The sequence below is a fragment of the Stegastes partitus genome, unplaced genomic scaffold (assembly GCF_000690725.1).
Source record: "Stegastes partitus isolate 25-593 unplaced genomic scaffold, Stegastes_partitus-1.0.2 Scaffold2098, whole genome shotgun sequence".
Classification (NCBI taxonomy): Eukaryota; Metazoa; Chordata; class Actinopteri; family Pomacentridae; genus Stegastes; species Stegastes partitus.
This window is the reverse complement of record NW_007579829.1, coordinates 1-25425: the sequence shown is the minus strand read 5'-3', so window position 1 is coordinate 25425 and position 25425 is coordinate 1. Positions and strand designations below refer to the sequence as shown.

The 25425-nt window shown below is 40.0% G+C and overlaps 3 protein-coding genes across 4 annotated transcripts; all 3 read left to right on the top strand.

The window, feature by feature from the left end:
- The first annotated feature begins 332 nt into the window (after positions 1 to 332).
- Positions 333 to 11465, top strand: prc1b (protein regulator of cytokinesis 1b). 2 transcript variants are annotated; one of them, XM_008303915.1, is made up of 14 exons: positions 333 to 420; positions 618 to 750; positions 1987 to 2109; positions 2462 to 2695; positions 4645 to 4815; positions 5005 to 5154; positions 5268 to 5415; positions 5503 to 5639; positions 6703 to 6798; positions 6892 to 7038; positions 7123 to 7236; positions 7341 to 7454; positions 8641 to 8820; positions 10726 to 11465. In XM_008303915.1, exons 1-14 carry the CDS (start codon positions 410 to 412, stop codon positions 10795 to 10797), a joined length of 1830 nt encoding a protein of 609 aa, XP_008302137.1. In that variant the 5' UTR covers positions 333 to 409; the 3' UTR covers positions 10798 to 11465. The 2 variants fall into 2 exon arrangements, with proteins under 2 accessions (XP_008302137.1, XP_008302138.1); XM_008303916.1 differs by lacking the exons at positions 333 to 420; positions 618 to 750; positions 1987 to 2109 and adding an exon at positions 8949 to 8983 and having other exon boundaries at positions 2458 to 2695.
- Positions 11466 to 12615: 1150 nt separating this feature from the next.
- Positions 12616 to 17542, top strand: ptpmt1 (protein tyrosine phosphatase mitochondrial 1). The gene is made up of 4 exons (XM_008303917.1): positions 12616 to 12902; positions 14838 to 14918; positions 15216 to 15407; positions 16830 to 17542. Exons 1-4 carry the CDS (start codon positions 12756 to 12758, stop codon positions 16956 to 16958), a joined length of 549 nt encoding a protein of 182 aa, XP_008302139.1. The 5' UTR covers positions 12616 to 12755; the 3' UTR covers positions 16959 to 17542.
- A 1197-nt stretch (positions 17543 to 18739) lies between these two features.
- Positions 18740 to 24596, top strand: ndufs3 (NADH:ubiquinone oxidoreductase core subunit S3). The gene is made up of 7 exons (XM_008303918.1): positions 18740 to 18821; positions 19224 to 19289; positions 20941 to 21038; positions 21286 to 21435; positions 22594 to 22719; positions 22816 to 22935; positions 24301 to 24596. Exons 1-7 carry the CDS (start codon positions 18767 to 18769, stop codon positions 24469 to 24471), a joined length of 786 nt encoding a protein of 261 aa, XP_008302140.1. The 5' UTR covers positions 18740 to 18766; the 3' UTR covers positions 24472 to 24596.
- Positions 24597 to 25425: the final 829 nt, after the last annotated feature.

The following is a 25425-nucleotide window of genomic DNA, read 5'->3' as shown; positions in this document are numbered from 1 at the left end:
TTCCACCTGTGGTTATTTTTACTAGTTTCAGCGGTTTGGTTTGCAGTGACTTCATCAGTCTAAAATTAACAACGGCACCATTGTAGCACGTTGAGAATGCTGCTGCTGCTGCTCCCTCAATGAAACCGACGTACTTGTTTTATACCATGAGTCGTCCGGCAAGGGGCGGCTTCCTCTCACGATCAACGGACGAAACTACCGCCGGCCCGCTGTGGTTTTACAAAACGAGCGCACTCACAGAACGAGCCAATCAGAGAGCAGAATGCTGCGGTACGCGTATTTTGAACTGTGTACAAACGGACCGCAGTGAGAGCAGCGCAGCGGCGACGGTCGGCCACTTGTCTCTGGGACAAGTTTCGGTTGTTTTAAAGTGTTCACCGGTGATTAAAAACAAGCCTGGGATATAACGATGAGAAAAAGGTAAGGTCGAAGCCTTATTTCGCGGCAGAGTCCGCGTTTTTACAGCTACGTTTGATGATTTTAGCTAACGTCAGATAGAGTAGCTAACTGTTAGCTAGCTGAAATGATTGGATCCCTGTGTTTTATGTTTAGTGATGTTACCATAAAACGTGTTAGTTTATTGATAAATCATCTAATTACGCCTCTTCGTCCCGTAGCGAGGTGCTCGCAGCAGAGGCTGTGTCGTGCCTGAATAAAGCTCTGTGTCACCTGAAGGACATCTGGGAGGAGATCGGTATCCCAGAGGACCAGAGGCTGCAGAGAACCAATGTAGTCAAGAACCACATTAAGGTGAGACATCAGGAACACACGGACACCATCAGCATCATGTGGGTAGTGATAACTCTGCTGTTTGTCAGGTCAGCCAGGGATTCAGCTGGGTTTCGACTAGAGATAGAGCTACAACAAACACAAACAAATACATTTAAACACGTTAATAATAAAATATAAGGGTAAAGTAATCAGTTCACCTTGATACACATTTAATACATTAAACAAGCTAAACTTGGAGGTGTGCAGAAAGGTTACACTTGTATTTTAAGTTAGGCGTGGTTGAATGGGTTTTGGTATGCATGTAGGTGTGAGGGGATCATTGGGGGGTTTCTGTACAAAAACATCAGTGGGAGTGAAACTAGGCCAGAGGAGAGCATTGAAAGCCCTGCTGCCATCTACAAACTACACTGTGAGACATCTGGTCATGAATCATTAAACGTTTTTAGGTTTGGGTTGCAGCTTGATTTTTTTAGGCAAATGTCCAGTTTCCTCTTTTATAAAAACGGCCAAGAAAACATTCATCCTCTAGTGTTGATGGTCTATTGCTCGTGACGTGTAAGCGGTCAGAAAGATTGAAATTGCTTAAGACCACAGAGTGAGTCGAGCCAAAGTATCACACTTTTAAATTAATTTGATGTACTGGGAATCAGTTGTAAAATATTCACATAATATAATCGTAGAAATGCTGAATATTAAGTCTAGTAGTTGATGTACGCAGTAATGTTGCTTATAAAAAGTTTGTGATTTAAAAAAACACAATTATCTGAGAAGTCGTCAAATATTATTCCACTTTTGGCAGTTTTGTTTTGAGGTCCTTCATGTTTTCTTCAACTTCTGGATTCACTGCCAGATGAAGAATGCTGTGTACCTTTCTGAAATCTTTTGTAATGAGTAACAGACTTTTGATATTTAATGATTACAAAAACCTCCTTCCACATGAGGCTAAACTGTGACTGGTGGATAAAAAGATGTGGTTGTGTTGGTCACTAATTAATATTTCATATTTTGTACAGCTGAGTTCACGTACTTTGTGCTCACTGTGTTTTCATAAACCAGGATTGGTTCCTAATAAATAAAGCTGCATTTGTAGATATCTGTCACTGCATTGAGGAGCACAGGTTAAGTCTGTGGCTGAAAATAGATGTCTAGTGGGATTAAAACAAAAAACTGTTATTGGATATTGGTAAGAATTTCAAAATGTACGCATCCATCCGTCCACATGTGCTGACTTCATTTACTGTATTTATCCAACAGAGCCTTCTGGACATGATGATCAAAGAAGAGGAGTCTCTGAAAAAGAGGCTCATAACCAGCATTGAGGCCTGCAGGACAGACATGGAGAAACTCTGCTTGGAACTTCAGCTCCCTGTGTTTGAGGTGACGGCATCATTTTCTGTGTTATTAAGTGTGCGTTTACCTCTGATGTGTAGTCTAATCAGGAGAGTTAAGAAGCCTCCCAGCCAGATGGAGAATCAGACGGATAATTTACTCTCATATATTTCACAGCACTTTGTTTTGACAGCACCAGCAGAGGGAGTCCGCCCACATTTCTTGCATTTTATACAGTAATAACCTGCCTACTCACCATGTATGCATTTAGAAACTATTTCTATCTTAAATTCCTGCCTCTCAATCATTGTGATTATCAGCTGATTGGTGCTGAACAGCTTTACAGGCTTTATTGAGCGATCAGTGGAGGTAAATCTGTTGTGATCTTCCGTGTGTTCAGGAGGAGGAAGGTGTCACCATGCTGCAGCAGGAGAAGAACATCCGCACACAGGTGGAGGCTCTGATGAAGGAGAGGACTCAGCGGATGCAGCAGCTGAAGCTTCTGCTGGAGCAGGACCAGGACCTGGTAGACATTATGTGCTCCATGCCGTACGGCATCGCTGCGGACATTGTGCCCTCGATGGAGCAGCTGGAGAACTTCCGCCAGCACATCGCCAACCAGAACATAGAGAAGGTGGGAGCGCTCTTTGTTTGTTACAATTCCACCTGCATGGTTCCATGATTCTGACTAGATGAAGAGAAAAGCTGTTTGTTTGTGGGTTCAAACTGCTGTGTAACATAATGAACCTTCTGTATTTGTTTGTTTCTAGTCAGATTTACTAAACTCTCTTAATGGCACAAACCTGTGATAATCCACTTGTACCAGCTGTTCATGAGGAGGTGTACACTGTTCAGATTTAATCAACACCTGTGATATTGCTGTGTTTTGGAAAATTTCATTCAGAATAATGTTTTTTTTTTTTTTATTGAAGGAGATTTTTAAATATCCAAATACTTTGGATGCAGCTGCGTTGGAAGCCATCGATTTAGTTTGAAGAAAAGAAAATTCAGCTTCGTATCACACTTTATTGATCGTACTGGTGTACAGGATCTTTCTTTCTTGACAAATTTGCAAAGATGTCAAAACAGTTTAAAGAAAGATTTCACAGTCTGTTGTCTGTCTGTTGCTGGAAATGAGCTCATAACAACAGAACACATGCAGCAGCATCAGTAGTCGTGTTATAGGAGCATAGAAATTAGAAAATGGTCATGGTGCATTTGTCAGTGGTGTGTTATCAGATATTTGTGACAGAAATAAAGAGGGATTGGTTTAATAAAGTTGGATGCTACAACATCTTGATCTAAGGCAAAGCAGCTCATGACTAATGCAGGAGGCATTGAGGGAACAACTGTCCCTGAGATATTAGAGAGACAGCACTGCGGTCGGATGTTACACTGTCAGCTGTGAACTATGATGCAAGACTGAGACCTGAATAATGATCCTGATGCAACTTCCTATTTAACTACAGAAGTGTGAACGCTGCTGTGACCACATATCTCTAGAAATACTCTCAGTAAATTGGCAAGATGCTAAATTAATAAATTTTATGTTAGCATATTTAAACCTTATTCATTTAAAGGAGTGTTTATAGTGTGCAGGAAGGAGGTCTGTCTAAACTCCTGACTTTTGTTTACACCTCAGAGAGAAGTACAAACATATTGGTGTTAGCTGCAAATTCTCTTCAATTGCTTGCCTGTACCTAGAGCTGCAGCAATTCATTGATCAGTTTCAAGATATTAAATTATTCACCAACATTTTTTATTGATAGGTTTAATTTTACATTGTTACATTTTTGGTTTCTTTCCTCTTATATGGCAGTGAACTGTTTATCTTTGGGACATGGGCGGGGGGAGGAGACATTCGAGGACACGATCCTGGGCTTTAATCAGCATTTTTCAGCATTTTATAGACCAAACAACTAATCAATTGATCAGCTACTTGCAGCCTAACATGTGTCCCTTAACAACAAATCTGTTTGTGTGAGTTCTTGCGTAGGGCTCACGAATCTAAAGATCAAAAATGATGGAAAAGAGTAAGAGATGCTGGTTCTCTAAGTTTTTAGGAACCAGCATCTCTGTTTAGTTACAGTTTTTTTCACCTGAAATGTATTATTTTAATAAAAAAAAACCCCAATCAGATGGCTGTAGGAGAACAGCTTTTGTCACAGCCATCCCATTGATCACCCTCTTTTAAATAACATGGACTACTTGTGCTCTAATTACATCTCTTTAGCAAATAAGGGAGGTCTTTCTGCAGGCTGGTAGTTTATAATTTGCTACTGCTGAGAGTTATCTTGTGGGAAAAGGCTGCAGGTTATTTTTGTAATTAGTGTAGCTTGGACTGCCCCAAAAATTATCGTCACATTCCTGAAAATTGTCTGCACATTCCGGGGTGATAGATCCTCTTGAGTTGTTGTATTTTTTTCGTATTTCACACAAAAAAAAGATATGTAGATGAGTTTTGCTGTGAAAATGCTTATCAGGTTGATGTCCAATAGCAGGTCACTACATCAAGACACAAACATTTGCTGTAAACAGTCTAATCAGTCCCTGACCTGATGGTTTTGTGCTTCATGCTTACAGGCAAAGCGACATGCTGAGTTCGTGGACGTCAAAAAGCAGATCATCTTGCACATGCAGGAGCTGGACCACATCCCCGAGACCAGCTTCGAGAAGGACGTCGTCTGTGAGGATGAAGACTCCTTCTGCCTTTCCAGAGACAATATAACGTCACTCAAACTGCTTCTTTGTCAGGCAAGATGACTTTTATATCCTAGCATTACGTTTAGCTTCGTAACATCAAGCTTTTAAAGGGTTGCACAGATTAAAATCAGGTCTTGAAGGTTGACTCTCTGAGTGTGAGAGCTCCTGTATCGTCCATTCAAATTTGTATCATAGGTGACTAAGCTATAGACTGCATTGTTAACTGACACCACTTTACAGTTAGAGGAGCGTAAAGCTGAGATCGAGGCGACATGTGAGAGTCACAGAGAGAAGATCCAGCAGCTTTGGGACCGACTGCAGACTCCCCAGGAGGAGAGGGAGGCCTTCAACGAACACATGGTCACATCCAGGAAGAGGAACCTGGAGGCGGTAAGTGGATATACTGCTGAGTTCCATTCTCAGCTTTCTTCAGAACTGCCAAGGCTTCTGGTGCTGTAGTTGTCGTTTTGCAGTTCAGTTTACTCTTTACGTTGCCTCTGCAGTTACAAGCAGAAGTGCAGCGTCTGGAGGAGCTCAAACTGCTGAACATCCGTAACGTCACAGAAGCCATCCGGTCCGAGGTCGCCGTGTTCTGGGAAAAGTGCTTCTTCAGCATTGACCAGCGGCAGGATTTTGCACCGTATTTTAGCGGTAGGTTCTCTGGTTTGGGTTTTATTAGTAGCTGTATCTGTCATGTTGGAGTTTTTCTTTTGCTGAGACTGTGCTTCACTGTTTCAGAGGATTTTACTGAAGAGCTGTTGAGCCTGCATGACGCTGAGATCGAGCGACTGAAGCAGCATTACGAGGATCACAAAGAGCTCTTTGACGGGGTTCACAGATGGGAAGAAAGCTGGAGACTCTTCCTTGAGCTGGAGGTGAGTATATTTAGACTCCTGTCCCACTGTCTAATTATGGCCAATTAGATTGAGCAGATAATAGGCAGCTATGGTTACCCAATAAAAAGCATTTCTGATATTGCTAATAGAATAAATTAGAAAGTTAAATCAGGACAGAAAAAGCATTTATACATACATGTGGGAGGAAAGTAAACAATATGAATAGAAACTATGGAACGAGCATAGTTTATGCTCACTGTGAGAATGGGATTGAATTTCACAAGCAGCCGGTGGTTTTGCTGAAAAAACAAGCTCAACAGAAAAAGAAATCTCGTCCAGTTTTCGTTGTGATTTTTTTTTTTTTGGGAAATAATTAACAGGTCTCCAAATTGAAACTAATGCATTTTGGGGCCATTTTGGAGGCAGTGCAAGTATTCATTTTTTTAAATTTTAACATCATAATTGCACATCCTGTAAGACACCAGGACAGAGTGAAAACTAACAGAGACTTTTGGTGACAATTAAAGAAACTATTGATTCGTTTTTCAAAACAAAAGCTCATTCAGTCCCTCCTGTGCCACAACAGTCCAGATTTCTGATGGCAGTATTTCTGAAGAGGAATTAAAAGTGATTTAAAAAGCAGTTTATGCAGCTGAGATTTTGCAACAACAAAGGATCATGGTGCTGTGTAGCTCAGTATCTGCAGGAAGAGTTGCAAGAAGTACACTACCCAAGTAAACCATGTAGGGAGACGTGAACTGATGGAACTGCATTGCTTTTGACTTTTTTGCCCTTAAATACAACTTAAAGTTTTTCTTTCCTTTGAAATAAAACAGAAAATTGTTATTGTTACTGTAAATGCGCTGTTTATTACCAAGTGATATAGTTGAGATGGAAAAAAAATGTAGATATTTGAAAATCGTCAGCAGGAAGGACGACTGCAACTGTTGGAAAAGTTAGTCTGGAGCCCTGAATGAGCTTTTCAGCCCAGTTTTTGCTGTTCAGACTGCTGACTATACCATCACACCCATGCACTTACTTATTTTACCTGGTCACAGAGCGGCATATCAGAAAAAAAAACTCCTGTCTTTATAATTTGTAGAAAAAAGCAACAGATCCGGCGAGGTTCACTAACAGAGGAGGGAATCTTCTGAAAGAGGAGAAACAGAGGTCTGAGCTGCACAAAAGCCTGCCAAAGGTAAGACATAAAGGCTGCCTGTTGTTTTCCAAGCAGAAAATATCTTGTAACGAGTATAAAATTATGTGTGTGTCTGTGTTTGTTTTTTTTTAGCTGGAAAAGAAATTAAAAGCCCAGATTGACACTTGGGAAGGTGAACAGGGCCGAGAGTTTCTAGTAAACGGCCAGAAGTTTCTGCAGTATGTGGAGGAGCAGTGGGAGCTGCACCGAATAGAGAAGGAAAAGGAGAAACAAGAACGGGTAAACAAGTTGTTGTGATTTAAGTTTAGCCTGTGCGATTGGTAGGAAATGTGTTGACGCTTCCTCTCTCCAAAATCCTAACAGCACCTTAAGAAGAGCAAACAGACGGAGGAGGACATGCTGTACGGAACAGCAGTACGAACCCCGACCAAACGCAGATTCCTCGGCTCCAATACTCCAAATAAAACAAGAAAGCTGGTAAACTGACTTTCTGCCTTTCTGTTAAAGATATAGTTTAAATTCTTGCTTTATTAGAAATGCAACCTCGTCACCACTAACCCCCCTCCTGTCTCTCTCATCAGTTTAATGCAACTTCCAGCATTTCCAGTGGCACCTCTAACAGCACCATGCGCTCCGTCTATGGAGGAACTGTGTGTCGCTCACCTGTGCCCCGCCCTCCTCTCTCCGCTAATAAGGTCGGTTTCACTCTTTTAATCACAGAAAGTACGAAGTAGATGCAAGATGTCAGAACTGTCACATCCATCTTTCATCAAGCTTTCTGACATTTTACATTTGCAAGAGACATTTAGTCAAATTACAAGACATTAAACAAACAGCAGCTCATGCGAATCAAATCGGTTGACTGTCAGGACAGGTCATTTGCTGATTATAGACTCACCATTTGTAGACTGTTGGCATGAATCTGCCATTTCTTTGGTTCCTTTGGTGAACTGGCCATTTTTATAACAGTGCTCACCTCCCTGTGTGAAAATGTTGCAGGGGCATCGTTGCTGCATCCTGGGCTTAGTGAAAGGAATATGATTGGTTTAAAGAAATACTAATAAACCAGAGCCCCCAACCACCACTACCCCTAGCACAATGAGAATGGATGCAGCCAGACCATTCTCCAGCATAACACAGTGCTGTGGCTATAAGTCTGGTTATGACAGATTTAACCTACTATAGGAGTCACATTCATCCATGCTATTTGGTTTAATAGGACCTAGAGTTTTGCTGTACCACCTTGTGTTCTCACCAGGTAGATAAAGACGGGTTGACATCACCCAAAGGTTTGCTTTCATAGCCAGACCTAGCTCCCTATTCCGGTTAGGGTAGGGAAGCTCAGAGTGGTGGCTCTTGTGGTTGGCAACTTAGCATTGCTTGACTAATCCAAAAATTAGCATAGAGGTGGAGCACGAGTGTAGCTGAGGTCGACCATGCCGAGGTCGTTAGCCTACAATGTTGTCATGGAGAACTGTCCCTGAATTATGCACAAGCTTAAGTCTTAATTGGGTGAGTAATATAAATATTCACCCACAGTAGAGTCATTAACAGAGAAATTAGCTGTAGAGATCAAAACCATTTTTTGTACCAGGCTGCTTATTTCTGCTGTAAATTCTGACATTTTCATGTGGGGATCTTGGGAATGACTCGGTTTTGGCACTTCTGTGTTGACTTTGTTTTTTAGCCCTGGAGGTTACTACTTGATAAATACACATCATTTGTGCAGAGACCTTTACTAAACAGCCTTCTGCATGTTAACTAGTAAATGTGCTTCTTCTACTTCATCCCTTCATTCTGCTGTTCTGTAGCATGGAGTGGAGTGGAGTGATTCCTTCATTACTTGTCTGATGCGTTTCCTTCCCGCTCTGCATCATCCAGGTTCCAGCGTCGCGGACACCAGGTGGCGGTAAACCCCCCCACTCAAGACCGCAGGGCTGCAACAAGGAGAATGAGGCACAGCTGAAGGGTACGCCTCTGAGTGGTGCGTTGCTGACCGCTGCTAGTCCACAGCGTAACTTCAGCATAGCCTCTGTTGCCAGCACATATTCAGAGTTTGTGGTAATTTACACTTTTGTCTCTAATCTGTTTTCTCTGCTTCTTTTCCCTCATTTCTGTGCAAAGTAACACATTTAAGCCTGTTGTGGTGGAAGATGTACAAATGCTAATTATTTGAATTTATATTTTAGAGGGACTTGGTCAACACTGAATCTGTTCAGTCAAGGTGTGTTGGGAATCTTAAAACCTCATCTAATCCTGACTAATCACTGTTAACTTGCAGTAACTGCATGCCGCTAATCAAAAAGAACATTTCAGCAGACACTTAATGCGGTTTTAGCAGTTATTAATGTGACATTATATATAAGATCCAGGTGGTTTAGTTCAAGCAGCAGAGTTTGAGGGATTCTCAGACACTAAAACACAGAGATGTGATTTTCTACTCTGAACGTCTCTTGCTGAGTTAAACAGTAGAATTGCAGTGTTTATCTTACAAAATGAGAACCACGAGTGTAACTTGATTAGACAACACAATGTGACATCAATCCAGCGAGGCAGAAATTAAACCAGGCTGTTTTGCCGCAGCCTTCTTTAGCCTACCCGACCCTGAGTCGCCTCAGTCAAATGTTTCTCGCACTAGTGTACAGTTTCTCTAAATGCAACAAAAACTGACACCCAGACAGTGTGTTTCAGAGGTTTGGATGGTGCTGGAAGCTGTGGCAGCAAATGACATCCGTATAAATGTTATCATGACAGTAACAGAGTTAAGTGATGAGTTATAAAAGCTGTGCTCTACATCTGTATGCATAAGACTGGATGTTACCAGGACTGTAGTCAAACAAAGAAAATCTTGGTTGGCAGAAATCATACTGACTCTTTAACAAACTGATTGGTTGCGGAATAAAAAAAATCGATCTGTAGATGAAGTGAATGGGCCACAGCGCTCTCTGCCCACTAGTCTCATTAGCATGAGAGAATTCTAAAAGCCTGAACCCTGAAATAATTGCCAGAAAAATCAATTTTAAAAAAAAAAAAAAAAATGAAGTGTTTATTGAACCTTCTGACAAATTTTTTAAAAATCAGTTTAAATTGGGGCATATATTAGCTTTAATTTGTATAATTTTTCTGTGCATGAAATACTGATCTGTGGTGGATTATTCTTGCACTTGATGTGTCTGAACGTATGCATCAGGTTTAACAGGAAAAACATCAATATATATCACGCTGATGATGTCTCAAAAACTCATGTATCAGATATGATAGACTTGGCATCAGAGGGTGAAAAGCTGCTATTTGCCACATGTTAAATCATTTGAATCTCATTATTTTATATTGAAATTATACCGCTGAGAATACAACTATATCCGCTGTCAATCCAGCTCACAACTATTGAGGAATATAACACGAATAAACTGGTTAATTGGATGTAGAGCTGCATGCAAACTGCAAATTTTACATTCAACTTTTTGGCCAAAATGCAGCCACACTCTTTACACGGTGTCTGTTAGTTTGGAGCCGACTCTCAGTAAAGTAACTTAAAGCTATCAGCCTCCATCACATTGTGTTTACAGGTAGGTTCTTCCTCCCGCCGCCAAAAATAATGGATTCATCCTGGAAGACTGTTGATGTGACATTTCACTTTTTATGAAAGTAACACCAGAGAAAGTCCAACCACTGACAAGCAAATGTCAGGTGTCAGTCAGCCATCATGAGCTTCACTTCAGTGTTCTTTCTGAACTAACACTGTGCTCCACGTCATGCTGTTGCTCTCCAGCTCACATAAGCAGCAGTTTCATTGTTGTGTTTGTGTGATTGTGTTCTCACTGATTCACACTAACAGCCTTCACAGTGTGACTTGTAACGGTCAGGAAACAACAAGCACCTGTTTGTTTACTTCTAAGCTTCTGTCTGTCTGTCATATCGTCACATTAAGAGTTCAACGTCACATCTGCCCTTCTGTTTCCACAGCGAGACCTGTCCAAGGCCTCTAACGCCAAGATCCAGCACGACATCCTGAACTCCACCACCTCCAACCTGTGACCTCCTCACTCTGATGCCGCCTGCATCAGCTCATAATATCACAGCCCCTCCAATGACGTTCTGGCCTCATCCAGGAAGGATCACTACCTTTCACTGCTCTGCTTTTATATGTAAATGAAGGTGATAATATATAAAGTGTTACGTCTCTGATAAACGAGGGACAAAGGATCTGTTGTCGGTTTATCGCTGTCTGCAGAAGAAACAAAAATGTTTGTATCGTAAGCTAAACTAACACTACTTTGGCTCTCTTGGCCGATTACTGAGATGTTTGTATCTTTTACTGCACATTTTTTTTTTATGATAAAAAGAGACAAAAGAAAGTTTAGCTTTCTGAAGTTATGCAATCCGGGATTACAGGCCAAATGTATTATGAGTATGTTGCACTTTTGTTTTCTTTTCTTTTTAGAAAATATATTGCAATGCTTAGTGTAATTTCACTTTGACTCACACTGTTCCTTCCAAATCCGTTTTTATAAATGTGTATATATTTCTCTGTCTGCTGTTTCTTCGTAGAAACTCGACTGTTTCACAAAGACTGTTATGACTCGTAGTTAAAGTGTATTGGTGCTTCATACTAGTTGAATTATACTTAAATTGCACGGATTCAAAATCATGGCTGATTTGGAAAGCTTTGTCAGAATAAAATAAATGTATTTTCTACACAAAAAGACGGACATGTTTGTTTCATATTTGTAGTTTAAAGTTTTGGTGGTTGGTGGTTTAAAGCAGTATTTCAAACAGTAGGAATCAATATTTTAAGAAGTTATGGAAAACTCAAACTACACTTTAACCACTAACTTTAACTCAGTCATTACATACTGGCCAATTAAACCTCACCACCAGATAATAACAAGGAGCTGAAAGTTTTGACCTACTTCTGTTTATACTTCAAGGTAAATAGTCACCTAGTGTTTCAGATGTTTGTAGAGTTTATGTAATTACTTCATCATTTTAACATGTTTTCTTTGGTTTAACAAGAGCTTCCCATGAATTACATAAATGATAAATATAATATCAAACAACATATTCCATGAATTATCAGTCATTCACAATAATCAGGGGACTTTCTCATCATCCTGTGGAGTTTTATTTGGGAAACTACTGCTGGAGAAAACATGTGGAGGCCAAATTGCATTAATTCAGGTTGTGGCTGCTGACAAATAAATTCAATGTGTGTGTGTGTCTTTTTTTCTTTTCTTTTTTAAAAATTCTTATTGATGAATGAAAACTGTAATCTTAAAATGTCACCATTTGAATCACAGCAAAGCAAAATTGTCAGTCGAACTGTTTAAAATTATTTTTTTTCTAAATCCAGCTTCAGTGACTAACAAACTGTTTGACTACAGTTCCATAATAAATAACTTGTGGTGCAGAGGTGCTGGGAAATATGAAACAAATCAAAATCCAGTTCCAAAAAATATATATTTGCTGTGAAAAACATTTTAAATTCAAAACTTCTTGCATATGCCCACTGCTCTGACTGCTTAATTCGCTCACTATGTGTCTTCTAGCACAGAAACAAATACAATATTTTCACTACAGGTGGTACTTCAAAGTGTATGTTGGTCCATACTGCAGAAGAAGTTGATTTCAAAATAAAATCTGCAACAAATTGATTGGAATAGAATTTTTGCTACCATCATTAAAATAATACTACTACTATCCTAACAATGACTATATTGGTACTGAATTACTTCTACGGTGTGCTTTTCTGGTTTCCAGTCAAGGTTAGTTTCTTTTTATGGTGGTCAGATTTATTTTGAAACACTGACGCCAGACCGGAGGAGGAACCTGAAACACACCCACGAAGAAGAACACGTCTGCAGTAAATTTCACCAGAAGAAGAAGAAGAAGAACACATGCCGACAGGTCGGACTTGACAACACTGACTTCCACAGTGATGAGAAGATAACCGAGTCCACGGTTTTGCTTTTATTTGTGGTTCAAACAGCGCAGCCATGTCCGGAGCGTTAGCGCGGCTGCTCTTCTACCCGACGTTAGCCTACAACGTTGTCATGGAGAAGGTTTCGTCCAGACGGTGGTTCGACCGAGTGGACGAGACGGTGATTCTGGGAGCGCTGCCCTTCAGGTCCATGACCAAACAGGTCAGTCCGGTTCACACCGAACATGGAACATTAGCCTCGATAACATGTCAGACGGTACCGGTTAATAGTCAGACGGTACCGGGTAACGCGTCAGGAAACACCGCTAAAAGTCCTCAATGAGGGGGCGGTGCTGGTGCTGACTTAACCCATTAGAAATACATAATATTAAAAAAAATAAAATAAATTTTATGTAAAAAAAACATCCATATTGTTATTATTGAAATTATATTTTATCAGGGAAATGTAAAAAAAAAAAGCAGTCAATAAATGCAACTTTAAAAAAATATATAAAATATACATACTCAGTTAAAATAATTTTAAATAAAGTTATATATGTACATATTAAGTTATTATTGTTTTATTTGAAAAGGGATTGAATTAGCCCTATTGTTTAAATTAGCCGGGTAAATTTGTGGAATAAATAATATTGTTGTCAATAATAATATTGTTAATCTATAAACTACTTAAGTCAATTTGTACAATGTCTAGTACTATAGAATCTTTAATATGAAGATTAGTCAGATAATTAATTTATAACTAATTTAGTACTTATTTTATTTTAGAAATGAAGAGTTAATTTGCAAAAAACCGGTAACTCCATTTTTGTAGGTTTTCAGAAAACTTGTTTTTTCTTGTTTGCTTGAGATAAATCGATCAAACTGAAGTTGAGTGGATTTGACTCAGTGGACGTGACAACAATAGAGATAAGCTTGATTGGTATTGTCTCAGGTAGATGATGGAACAGTGGGTTTTCTGAAGGTTTGTGAAGATGGAGTTGATCTGTTTTTGCAAATGAACTCTTCAAATGTATCTTGGTTGTTTCTTCTGTTTGTCTTGTTTTGTAATATTTCCTGCTGACTGGTTTTACAAGTCTTTATCCTCTGTACTCTCCCGCTTTTTTGCCCACATTTCTTTGTTGTTTCTTGCCTTAAAACATTAAAACTACTGTCCAAAATTCTAATTGTTTTAATACGTTCTATTGAAATATACTTGGTTTGAGTTTCTAACACATTATGCTGTTGGGTCCTTAGTTTAATGTGTAAATTGGGTACATTTGTATTAAATACATGAGGTTTATTTAGGTTAGATGTACTTGTAACCTTATTTTTGTTATGAAAAGGGCTGTGGCTTCGTGTCTGTTTTAAATGGTGAAATAAATAACAGTAATAATAATATATAGTAAGGAGACAGTAATTCACAGTGATTTATAGTCAAAGTAAAACATCTGATAAGACTATAAACAAGTAAATTCAGTAATAAGGGGGGAAAGTAATAAGAGAATTCATTAATAATCAGTTAAGCTTGGTGTAGCATGTGGTTGCAACTTTTCAGATATGAAGATAAAAAATATATTTTAGTACATCTCTATGGCCTTTTTTAAATTCAAATTGACATTTTTACATTATTTACAGGAATTTATTAGACAACAGTTAGTAGAAAAAATAGGCTGCTTATTGGCTGATAATAACAAAAACGTTGTCAGTTGCAGCCTTGTCATATCTCACAATTCTTATTGGAGGAGGAAGTGACCTTTTACATGCAAACGTCAGTCGTTAAGACACAAAATGCTGCTTATATTATACTGTGTCTGTGATCATATTCATCGATTTTCCTGTCTCTTTTTAGTCTCTGGATGATTCACTTCACAGCATAAATTCCACAGCCGTAGTTGCAGCTTCGCCTCAGTCCTCTAACATACGATACAAGTCAATGCCAGACAGTTCAGCAGTTCTATAGCTGCTGCTGTTGGTAGCAGCTCAGAAGACTTTGTTGTTGTCTGAAACTCAATTTCTTCCTTATTAAAAATTAAGTGAGTCTTTGTAAAACGCCAAAGTCTTACATTTGGGAGGTATTTGAATCCTGAACACAGTAAGTAACCCTGTGCTGACCCAAACCCTAACCCTCTGCTGTTGCTTGTTGTTTCTTGTGTTGCAGTTGGTAGAAGCAGAAAATGTTCGAGGGGTTATCACCATGAATGAGGAGTATGAGACCAAATATTTCTGCAACTCAAGCGAGGTGAGTTTACTGCAGATGTATGGAATAAATATATAGAAGCAGCAAGTCATATTGTTTGTAAGTCCTCTTTCAGTGTTTGTTGTTTATTTCTGTATTCTGCATATGACAGATAATGTAAATCAGCTGAAACACTCACTCAGTTTGAGACTTAAAATCGCATGAGGCCTTAATTGATTAACACAATTTCTTTGCAGCCCTGTTGAGCACCACAGGCTGATTTCTAACAGTACAAAACCATTCATGCTTTATGTATTCTCTGCTAAATGCCTGCCCTGATGTGTGTGATGCTGGGTGCAGGAGTGGCAGGCGGCTGGTGTGGAGCAGCTCAGGCTGAGCACCGTGGACCTCACCGGCGTTCCCAGCCTGGAGAACCTGCACAGAGGCGTGGACTTCGCCCTGCAGCAAAGAGAGCAGGGGAGCAGCGTGTATGTCCACTGCAAGGCTGGACGATCCCGCAGCGCCACACTAGCTGCTGCGTACCTCATACGGGTCAGTACGGAGCTGTGAGACGGCCTCGCTGTCACGTGATCCCTGCTGTTTTAACTGCAGCCGCAATGTCAGCTTAACAGAATAGTACAATTTAATACCGTATAACACAGCAGCAAATAAACAGAATAATTTATTATCTTGCAAATGTCACATATATAATAATATGACGCTGATGTAACACAGAACGTAACAGTGGAGTGACTGAACAGAATGTAGCACATACGAGAAGTCAGCTTGAAAACAGCAAGCTTGCTGGTGCTTATTTTGGCTGTAATTCAATTAATTAATTTGAAATAATTAGCTTAGCATGACAGTGATCAAGTATTCTGTCACTGCTTTGTACTTCAGCACTTACAGAGTAATGTGAGCAGAACAGAACACTGACTTCCAACAACAAGACCTGCTGATCAACACACTGCAGCAAGTTCCAAAAAAACATTTGGCAACTCTGGTGGGACTCAGGTCTATATAGTCTGCTTGGTTGTACCAGACCTGCATCCACACAGTATTATTGATAGTAATGGTGTACAACTGCAAGAGACATTTTTACTCGTGCACATGCAGCAACATCTGTTTCATAAAATCCATTTAAACTATGGATGTTTTCATTTTACTGTTGTCATACAGGAAATAGATTCTAAGTTGCGTCTAAGTTGATGCTGTTACCTTAACATGCTTAAAAAAAACTGCATAAAAAAGAGAACTTAATACTAGAGTATCAGACTTTCAAGGCCAGTTCATGCTTTTTGCATCTACGTGTCTACAACAGTCTGTGTGCAGTCAATGATGTCTACATGCTTTCCATCGACGGAACCCAAACACAGTGACAAGATCTAAATTCTCCAGATATCCTGTGCTGCGTTCGAACACTGTGCTCAACACACCTCACGAATAATCACTGACACAATGCAACAGTCCAGTCTGTAACAAGCTAATGTATCCGGTAAAAAGTGCAAAGTCATTCACAGCCTTTCAGAAACGTTCATGAGAGCCCTGCTTGTTATTTTGTGTTCGATAACCAACGAGTACTTATTGGTGGTATGAATAGAGCTGTTTGCTCACCAGCTTTCCACATTTAAAGTCTGCGTCAGTTCCATGAATTGGTCTGTACAGAAGAAGAAGAAGACGAATCCTTCCAGGAGTGCATGGCGGCGTGACAGAGAAGGCTGGGAGAGTGTGTTAGACTCCAGGGGGATTACTTGGAAGAGGAAAACTTGTAGTTTGGATTTGAAGTATAGCTTTTGTGACACCAGTCCTGAAACTTTTCTGACACACTTCCTATGTCATAATCACTCAACAGTGTAGGTGTGATTACTCTCACTGCCAGAAGGGGGAGACAGACGTTGCAGGTTTAATCCATCTGTTCAGTCAGTCAGTAGCAGGGTTCCAGATTTTGACAGTGTGCTTTTTTTCTGCTGACAGTTGCACTGCTGGACTCCAGAGGAGGCCTGTCAGAAGCTGGCGTCTGTCCGACCACACGTCCTGGTGCGCTCGGCTCAGCTGGAGATGCTGAGGACTTACTACCAGCAGGTGTGTGTGGAGTCCAGCTGAGAGAGCAGAACCTCATTATGTTCCCACTGAAGCTGGACGACTGGACTCAGCCTTGATTAAAGACACAGCTGCTGTCTTTTCAGCCAGTCGTGCACATCGTAACGAACAACTACTGAAGAGTGAAGGTCAAACAGATCGTTTACACCTGTGGTTTTAAATCAGAGTTACTTAGGTTTTACTGTACATGGCAGGCTTTTATTTGGTAATGACAAATCAGCTGGCAAAAAAGACATTCAAATCATAATAGCTGAATTGTTTTTGTAACTCTGAATGCATGATTTGGGCTAAAATGTTACTGTTTTCCAGCCTCATCCTCATGTTTTAGCCAACGATATCTCCAAGTTCTGTAACACAAGCATCACCGCTGCTTGTGTCTTTAATTATTAAACACTCCACTTCACGCTTATTGCATTTAGCTGCAATTTGAACAACAAGGCGAGGACATTTTAGTGAACAATACATAGAGAAAGCAGTAACTGTGAGCTATACAAAACATTTTATGTTACTGTATCATGTTTTCCTACAGTGCCTCATAACATTAAAACTCTGTAAATGATGTGAAATAAATATTTGTGGCATATGAATTGTGTTTATGCTTCTTTATTTTCACAATTTTGACATTACTAGACAAGGCGTGTGTGTAAATGTGCTAAAATCTGTTTTAGTGATGTCATTTGACTCTGGGTTTTATTGTGTGTCAAGTTCAAAACATGATTCTTTTATCCTTCATTATTTTAATTTAATATACGTTAATGTTAGTAGAAATGTATTTGTTTATGTTTTTCGTTGTTGTATTCATTTATTCACTTTTATTGCCCATTGTGCAAAATGCTGAAGATTAATTTTGAACCTGCACTAAAATGACTAGTGGGAGTCCTCAGCAGCGCAGACACTTTTGATCAAAGTGGCTTTAGTGAGCTTATCATATGTAATTTAAACTGTGACAGTTAAAAAAGCACATTTTAATTAACCATTCAAGCTTTTAATCAATTAGAAATTTTATTTCTACATGGCAGTCTTGTCTGCACAGCGTGAATTTCATGTGCAATATTTTAGTCTCCTACACAATATGTCAATGTAATGAGCAATATTTCATTTTTCATCGACAGCATTTCAACTTCATTTTCAATAATTCATTATCAAGTTTGATATTACTTTGCTACCTTAGAATCACTGACAGTATAACTCATTATTTTTCTGTTCTGCTCAGATTTTTTTAGTTTTTAATAATGTATCATGCTTTTCTATTTATTTCTATTTGCATTAATTCTCGTGTTACATGAGTTTCTTGTCTTAGCTATATCTGGCACAAGATTTTTTCCGGGATTAATAAAATCCTGACTTAGACTCAGACTGACTTTATTAATCCCCAGAAGGAAATTCAGTTGTTACAGCAACATGAATGTTCAACAAAGGGAGTAAAAAAAATCAAAAATGCAACACAGAATATTATGGTAGGGTATAAAATGAAGGTAGAATAAATAAGAAAATAGAATATATAAAGAAAAGTCAACAAAATTTACAAGAATGTACATGAGAGATACAGACGTGCAAATGAACAGAATGTGCAAATGATAATATGCTTATCTTTTAGCAACAACAACAACAATAATAATAATAATAATAAAAATAATAATAATGGTGATGATAATAAATGATAAATAATAAATAATTATAAATAAATGTAAGTAAAGGTGTTCCCTCTAGACACCGTCCGGCCGCTGAGCTCCTCCTCCGGTCCATTAGGGGGCGACAAACCGCCAACAGTCGCTTCTCCACTTGAACAAAACTGACTCCGGAGAGCAAACATGGCGGCGTCGTTGGTGCGGGTTGTCCGCGGAGGACTTGGAAGGAGTTTTAACAGTAAGTGCACTACCAACCCGTTTGTGTTCACACAGACTGCTCTTTGCAGTGATTAATTTCAGGCTGCTTCTATGTACATGCTATTAAAAACTGCACTGTGTCGTTTTTAACTGTCTAATGTCTCAGGTTTGACCTTCGAGCTAGCTAATGCTAACGTTAGCCTGCACTGAGCTCAGTGGCAGCAGGATGGACAGATTCATGTTGTTTCTCTGACAGGTTGATGTATTTAGGCAACATTCACATCCGTGCAGATGTGTTTTTAGCGGATGTAGGACGAGTCTTTCTTTTATTCGTGATTTGCTGCTCGCATTACGCAAGCTCCTGTGTAGCTCTGTGGATCCAGTTGTCAATAACATGTTTAGTCCCCGTTTTGATTCATTCCTGCTTTTTTCTTTCCCTCAGTTGCAAGAAGTTCGTGTGTCCTCCAGCAGCAAAGCAGGCTGCAGAGCTCCACCACTGACAACCGTCGTGAGTACACAGCAGCTGATGCTGATGATACAGGATGGTGATGATAACCTCACCTCCAGCCTGTCTGACATCAACCTTTGGGGCAAAGTGGGAAAATGCAAACCTACAGGGACCCTAGAAGCTCAGATGACTTTGAAACGTATAAACATGGAGCAGTTTTAATTGACAGCATGAACTCCTTATAGGGCTGCACAATATTTATATAAATGGCACTGCAATATTTTGGTTGTCTGCAATATGTGAAGGTACAGGAATTAACCAGATGACTTAAATAACTCTACATGAAAATAATTCATCCTTCTTGTAAGATTGAGGCGATTTTAAAGTGGAGCACATCTGCATAGAACATATAAATAGCTTGAAGAGAGCTGATAATATTAACCTGTAGCCTGTCTCTTCTCTTTTAATTTTGGGAAAAGCATCCAAAATATTTATTTTTCTCTGGATGCAGATCTGGCTTTGCACTCGTCATACAGAGCTTTGTGGTGCTAATTTAAGTGGTCAAACAGATCAGTTCATTTGCCCCATGTGGTGGCAACAAGTGTAAGACACTGCAGACAGGACACCTGGTTTTGGTCGACATCATCCGTTCTGGAGGGGAAATACTTCCATACAACAGACAGTGTGTTTCTTTTTGTAATCAGATCTTGCTTTTTGGTTTTGTTCCTCAGTCATTTTGCAGTGCACATGTGGAGTCTGCATGTCAGAAAACTGTGTTTTGTTAATGAAAGAAAAGACAAAAGACTTAATGTATTTATTAACCCATAAATCAGAGTAAATCATTTTTATTATAAAATGAGACCCATTGAAGACTTTATTAGAATTGCAAACAGCAGAAGAAGTTATAGCATGATGTGTATATTTCAACAATTACCCTGAGGTTTGCACCAAAGGAATCAATAAAGTTCTATTCTATTCTATTCTATTCTATTCTATTCTATTCTATATTTGAAATTGTGTATGCGTACATTAAAATGTCGGTTGTGAAATGAAATATTGTGCAGCCCTAGTAGTGCCCTGAGAGGACGTGGAGCGTCTCTAAAACACCTCTCAGAAGGCCACACTTTGTTTCCAAATGCTTATTTGCGGTTGATGATGGAAAAAAAAAAAATCTTATTAAATGGTGAATCTAAATTTGAGACCTGATAGAGATGTGTGGGAAAATAAAGGCTCGAATTATGAAAACTCTGCCCGTCAAAAGTTCAAGAGCCCTGGGACTGAAGATTTCTCTGCTGTCACTTTAAATTCAAAACAAATTCAAACTAGAAGTGTCTTCATTAGTTGTCTCAGACTTTATAAACTTACTGTGTATATATTCATTCACATGACTATATTCTCCAAGGTGACACATCATCGGCAAGAACATTTTGAAAAGATTTGATATTTTTCTCTCAGACGTTGGTGCAGGACATACTAATATGTCATTTCTTGCTGTGGATCAAATGAATCGTATTTATGTAGTTTTAGCATACAGATGTATATTTTACCAGATGGTTGGAAGAGTCTTCTAAAGATTGTTAATTGGTAAACAGTGTGTAGAAGTGTGTCAGGTAAATGGATGTATAGTTGTGGGAATTTAACAACAACACAGTCTGTGCAGTGTGTGTCACAACGGAGTAACCCTGTGTTGTCTCCTCTGTCCTTCATTCAGCCACTGTCAGGCCCAAAGATGCCGTCACTCACAAGCAGCTGGCAGCGTTTGGAGAGTATGTGGCTGAGATGATGCCCAAATACGTCCAGCAGGTTGAGGTCAGTTCATGAGCACTGAGACTCACAGATATAAGATCACGTTTTCCTTTTGCTGCTAACGCTGTTTAGAGTTGACATAGATGTGTTAGACGGTAACATGCAGCAATATGCTATTTGGCACCAGTTTTTAAATCACAGCTCATGTTCTTGTGACACTCTTGTCAGAAACCAGGACTCACAGATAATAACCTGCTTAGATTAGATTTCAGAGACATGCAGACGGCTTCAAACTGTGTGTTTTGTGCAGGTGACGAGTTATAACGAGCTCGAGGTGATGATCCATCCTGACGGAGTGATCCCTATGCTGACCTTCCTGAAGGATCACACCAACGCCCAGTTCAAGAGCATGATCGACCTGACAGCTGTCGACATCCCAACACGGCAGAACCGCTTTGAGGTAGCTGTGGCGCCACACAAACGTGTCATGTCATAACGGTCACATGTAAGAAAGAATGCCCTTTGTCCTGCCGTCATTTCACTATTTGCTACATGTCACACCACAATTCACCTGTAAAATAAGGGCAAATTTTAATGTCAAACTATCAAAAAGTGAAGAGAAAATTGTGTCGAGCCGCAGCTCTCTCCAGATAAATATGTAATTTTTAGGTCCGCCAAACCAGTTTTACTTCAAAGCTCCTCACAGCTGTATGGAAAGTAAATGAAACGGTGTCATAGTCGTGCTAAGCTATAATTAATACCCAGCTGTGCCTAATAATACATGACACATCTGTCAAGTGTTGCAGCAAAAGCAGCCAAATATCATCCTGCTTTTTTAGTAATTAATTTATTTTATCTTTTTCTTTCTCATATAAACTTTTAAAGAAATAGGAGGCAGGCTGAATTCAGGTTATACAAGTTTTTTCTATTAACGGTTCCTGTTTGCGATCAATACGTTACTCTGGGACAGAAAGGAAACACGATGATTCTCTGTTTCCATGATTTCTGAAGTTTATTTGCAAAGGACATCAGAATCAATGACGTCCCTGCAGAGTGTAAATTACATTTAATCCCACAATCTATCAGGAATCTAATGAATTTAAAATATAATATGTCTGATCTTTAACGCATCCATCTGTGTAGCTTTTAGATTTTAAATGTGGTCATTACCAGTGCTGTTAATTTAGGGCAGCTGTGGCATAAACCTGACATTGGGTGGTGGTCTGATACATCTAGAATAGAAGAGAATAGAACTTTATTGACTTTATTAACTTAACATCTGTTCAGCTCTGTATATGACTCAGTGTAGTATTAAAATGCCTGTAAGCTGGAATTTGGTGAATGCTGCAGAAACGCTGTGTCAAGCCTTGTTTACTGCTCAACCAATCCCAACCTGCCCAGTTACAAAAACAAAAAAAAGATCTTAAAATATTGTTGGATAACTAAACTATAAATGACTTTCCTCAGTGCTGTTATTTAACACTTGCACAGGGAAGCATCAGTCGTCTTTATTCGTCCTCCTGACACGTGTGCGTTAGATCATCGTCCTGTTAATCTCAGTCACCAAGCTGTCCAAGTGTTTTTTTTATGGACATCATTTGTGTGTGCCGGTTTCCAGATTGTGTACAACCTGCTGTCGCTGCGCTACAACTCCCGCATCCGCGTCAAGACGTACACAGATGAGCTCACGCCGGTGGACTCGGCCGTCCCCGTCCACATGGCTGCCAACTGGTACGAGAGGGAGGTGAGTCACACCCTGCAGGCCGACATTCAAGCTGTTGTTTTCTTCACACTGGCAGCGGCGCAGACGAGCCGAGAGTAAAGCTGTGCCTTTAAACAGGTATGGGACATGTTCGGGGTGTTCTTCGCCGACCACCCCGACCTGAGGCGCATTCTGACGGACTACGGCTTCGAGGGTCACCCCTTCAGAAAGGATTTCCCTCTGTCAGGATACGTAGAGGTGAGTTTTGGCAGCAGCAGGCGGCTTCGTTCAGCTCCGTCAGTGTGCGATTCATCCAAAGGATAATTATATTGTTGTAGTCTTGGCAGGATGTCAGTAACGCAGACTCTGACGGATCCTGTTGTTTGAATTTATTCATTTTACGAGCTGGTGATAATTGGGTTCCTACGAGCCTTGAAAATCTGAAAATTGACAGTTTGCTCATTTCCGAAACTGAATAGATTTCCTGGAAAGAATTCAATATTAATTTCAATCATCTCATTTACTTTTCATAGTTCAGGGAACAGATATCTGTTTTGTAAATTTATTATTCCCCCCAAGCGCAAGAGTTGAAGTATCTCTAGATCTTAATCATGGATTGATGGAGCTGAACCAGAAGGAAAAGCTCCCGATTCACCAGTTGATCTACGTTCCAACCTGCGCCTGTGGTCCTGAGTTATTTTCTTTATATATAATGTCAAATGTTTTATACTTTTTTCTCATCTGAGGCCTCGGAAACAATTTCAGCATGTTGGTTTAAAAGGGTTCTGGCTTTGGCATCATGTAACATAATCTGTGGCCTTGACAACATCTTCTAAACGTCCTCTAAATGTTGCACTCGAAACGTTACGCTTTATTTACTGTTAGCCTAATAGGAGCATTATTTAAAATGATAAACACCCTTAAAACTTTCTTTGAATATTAGATTCAACTAACATTATTAGAACTTGTAGGTAATAGAAATGTGGAAACGTACCGACTGGCGGGAAATGTTTAGCTTTTTGCTCTGTTTTTGGTCTCCTCCACCTCCTGAGGGAAAATTCTGGCTGTTAAATGCTCACAAGCTAAATGAAGTGACTGAAAGAATGAAATTGCGAATACAAACTGCCCATATAGTTTGCTCGAGAGAGAGTGACTGGAATCAGTCTCGGACATCCAGAGGCAGCTCATCGTAGAGTCACTGCTCCTTCGCGTCAGCAGGAGCCGACTGAGTTGGTTTGGACGTCTGATTGGGTGTGTTCCTTTGGAGGATTTTAGGAATGTCCATCTAGGAGGAGAACCTCGGGTACCGTAGAACTTACTAGGAGAATTGCAGCTCTCATTTGGCCTGGGAACACCTTAGGATTCTTCAGGAGAGGAGGGAAGTCTGTAATTACGTTTATCCTGCTGCTACCATGACAGGACGGTGAATAAACAAAAGATGATAAATGTGAATTTGATCAGGATGCATTGACAAGAAAGGCTTCTAATCTAGTTGTGTATTTATATTTTTAAATCCACCAGGACTTTTTTTTTTTTATATCCTTAAAATGCACCAAATCTGACAATGAAACACGAACATGACTCCTAATGTAACTTACAAACCGAGGCCTGTCTCCTGTGCAGGTGCGCTACGACGACGAGGTGAAGCGTGTGGTGGCCGAGCCCGTGGAGCTGTCGCAGGAGTTCAGGAAGTTCGACCTGAACACGCCCTGGGAGGTGTTCCCCGCCCACCGGGAGCCCAAAGAGGCGGCACCCAAGCTGGAGGCCGGCGACGCAGCCCCTGAGAAGAAGTGATGTTCCTCCGTTTAGGCCGACCTCACTTCATCAACATGTTCTGTCTGCTTGTGTCATTCTGGGACCGCAGTCCCTCCAGAACCCTGATATTTATGTAAATAAAGTAAACCATCTTTAAATGATCATCGTGGCGCTTTGGGTTTTATTTGGGATTTGACACACGTTCAGGTCTTAGATGTGAAAACGCAACGTATCCCAGAGTGTGTGGACATATTCGTGTTCATGAAAAACTCCTCTGGCTTCAGTCTCTCTAGCAGATGCTGAATCTGGCTGCAGGGATTTGCTCCCGTTCAGCTCCAGGTCCAGCTCAGATTTTGGGTGATGAAGCCCAGATCAGTCCAGTTCATCCTAAAGGTGTTGGAGGAGGCTGAAGTCAGGACTCAATGCTGGGAATGTGTTCTCTCTGGCATTTCCAGAATGATGTGGTCATCTTGAAACAGGACAACACATCAAACTTGGGAAGAACAAAAACAGCAACTTGCTAAGAATCATCAGATCAGCCAGGTTTTAGGATTTCTCTAGTACATCCCCTGGTACACGGCAAGAAGAAGCGAATTAAAAGGAATTAATTTTCTTAAATGTACACAAATTTGCAGAAATAAGCTATAAATTAGGGCTTGTGCTGCAGCTAACATGTAAATCACAGTATCCATGACAAGATTACACTCAGAACGTTTACTTCTGTTCACATAGTTGGGATTTTTTTTTTCTCTTGCAGTTATTTCTTTGGGGGACATTTTGATGCCATTTATTTATTTATTTTTTTTAAAGGGTGACAGTGAAGCGAGACAAGAGATCTGGAGAAAACAAATGTTTTCCAGTTGGGAATCAAACCAGAGACTCATTGTTCAGGACATCTGTGCCCATCTGTTACGCTCCCTAACCGCTCAGCTGCCAGGCTGCCTCACCATTCAGAACTTTTAATTTGACACTTTACAAAATAGTTTGAAAATA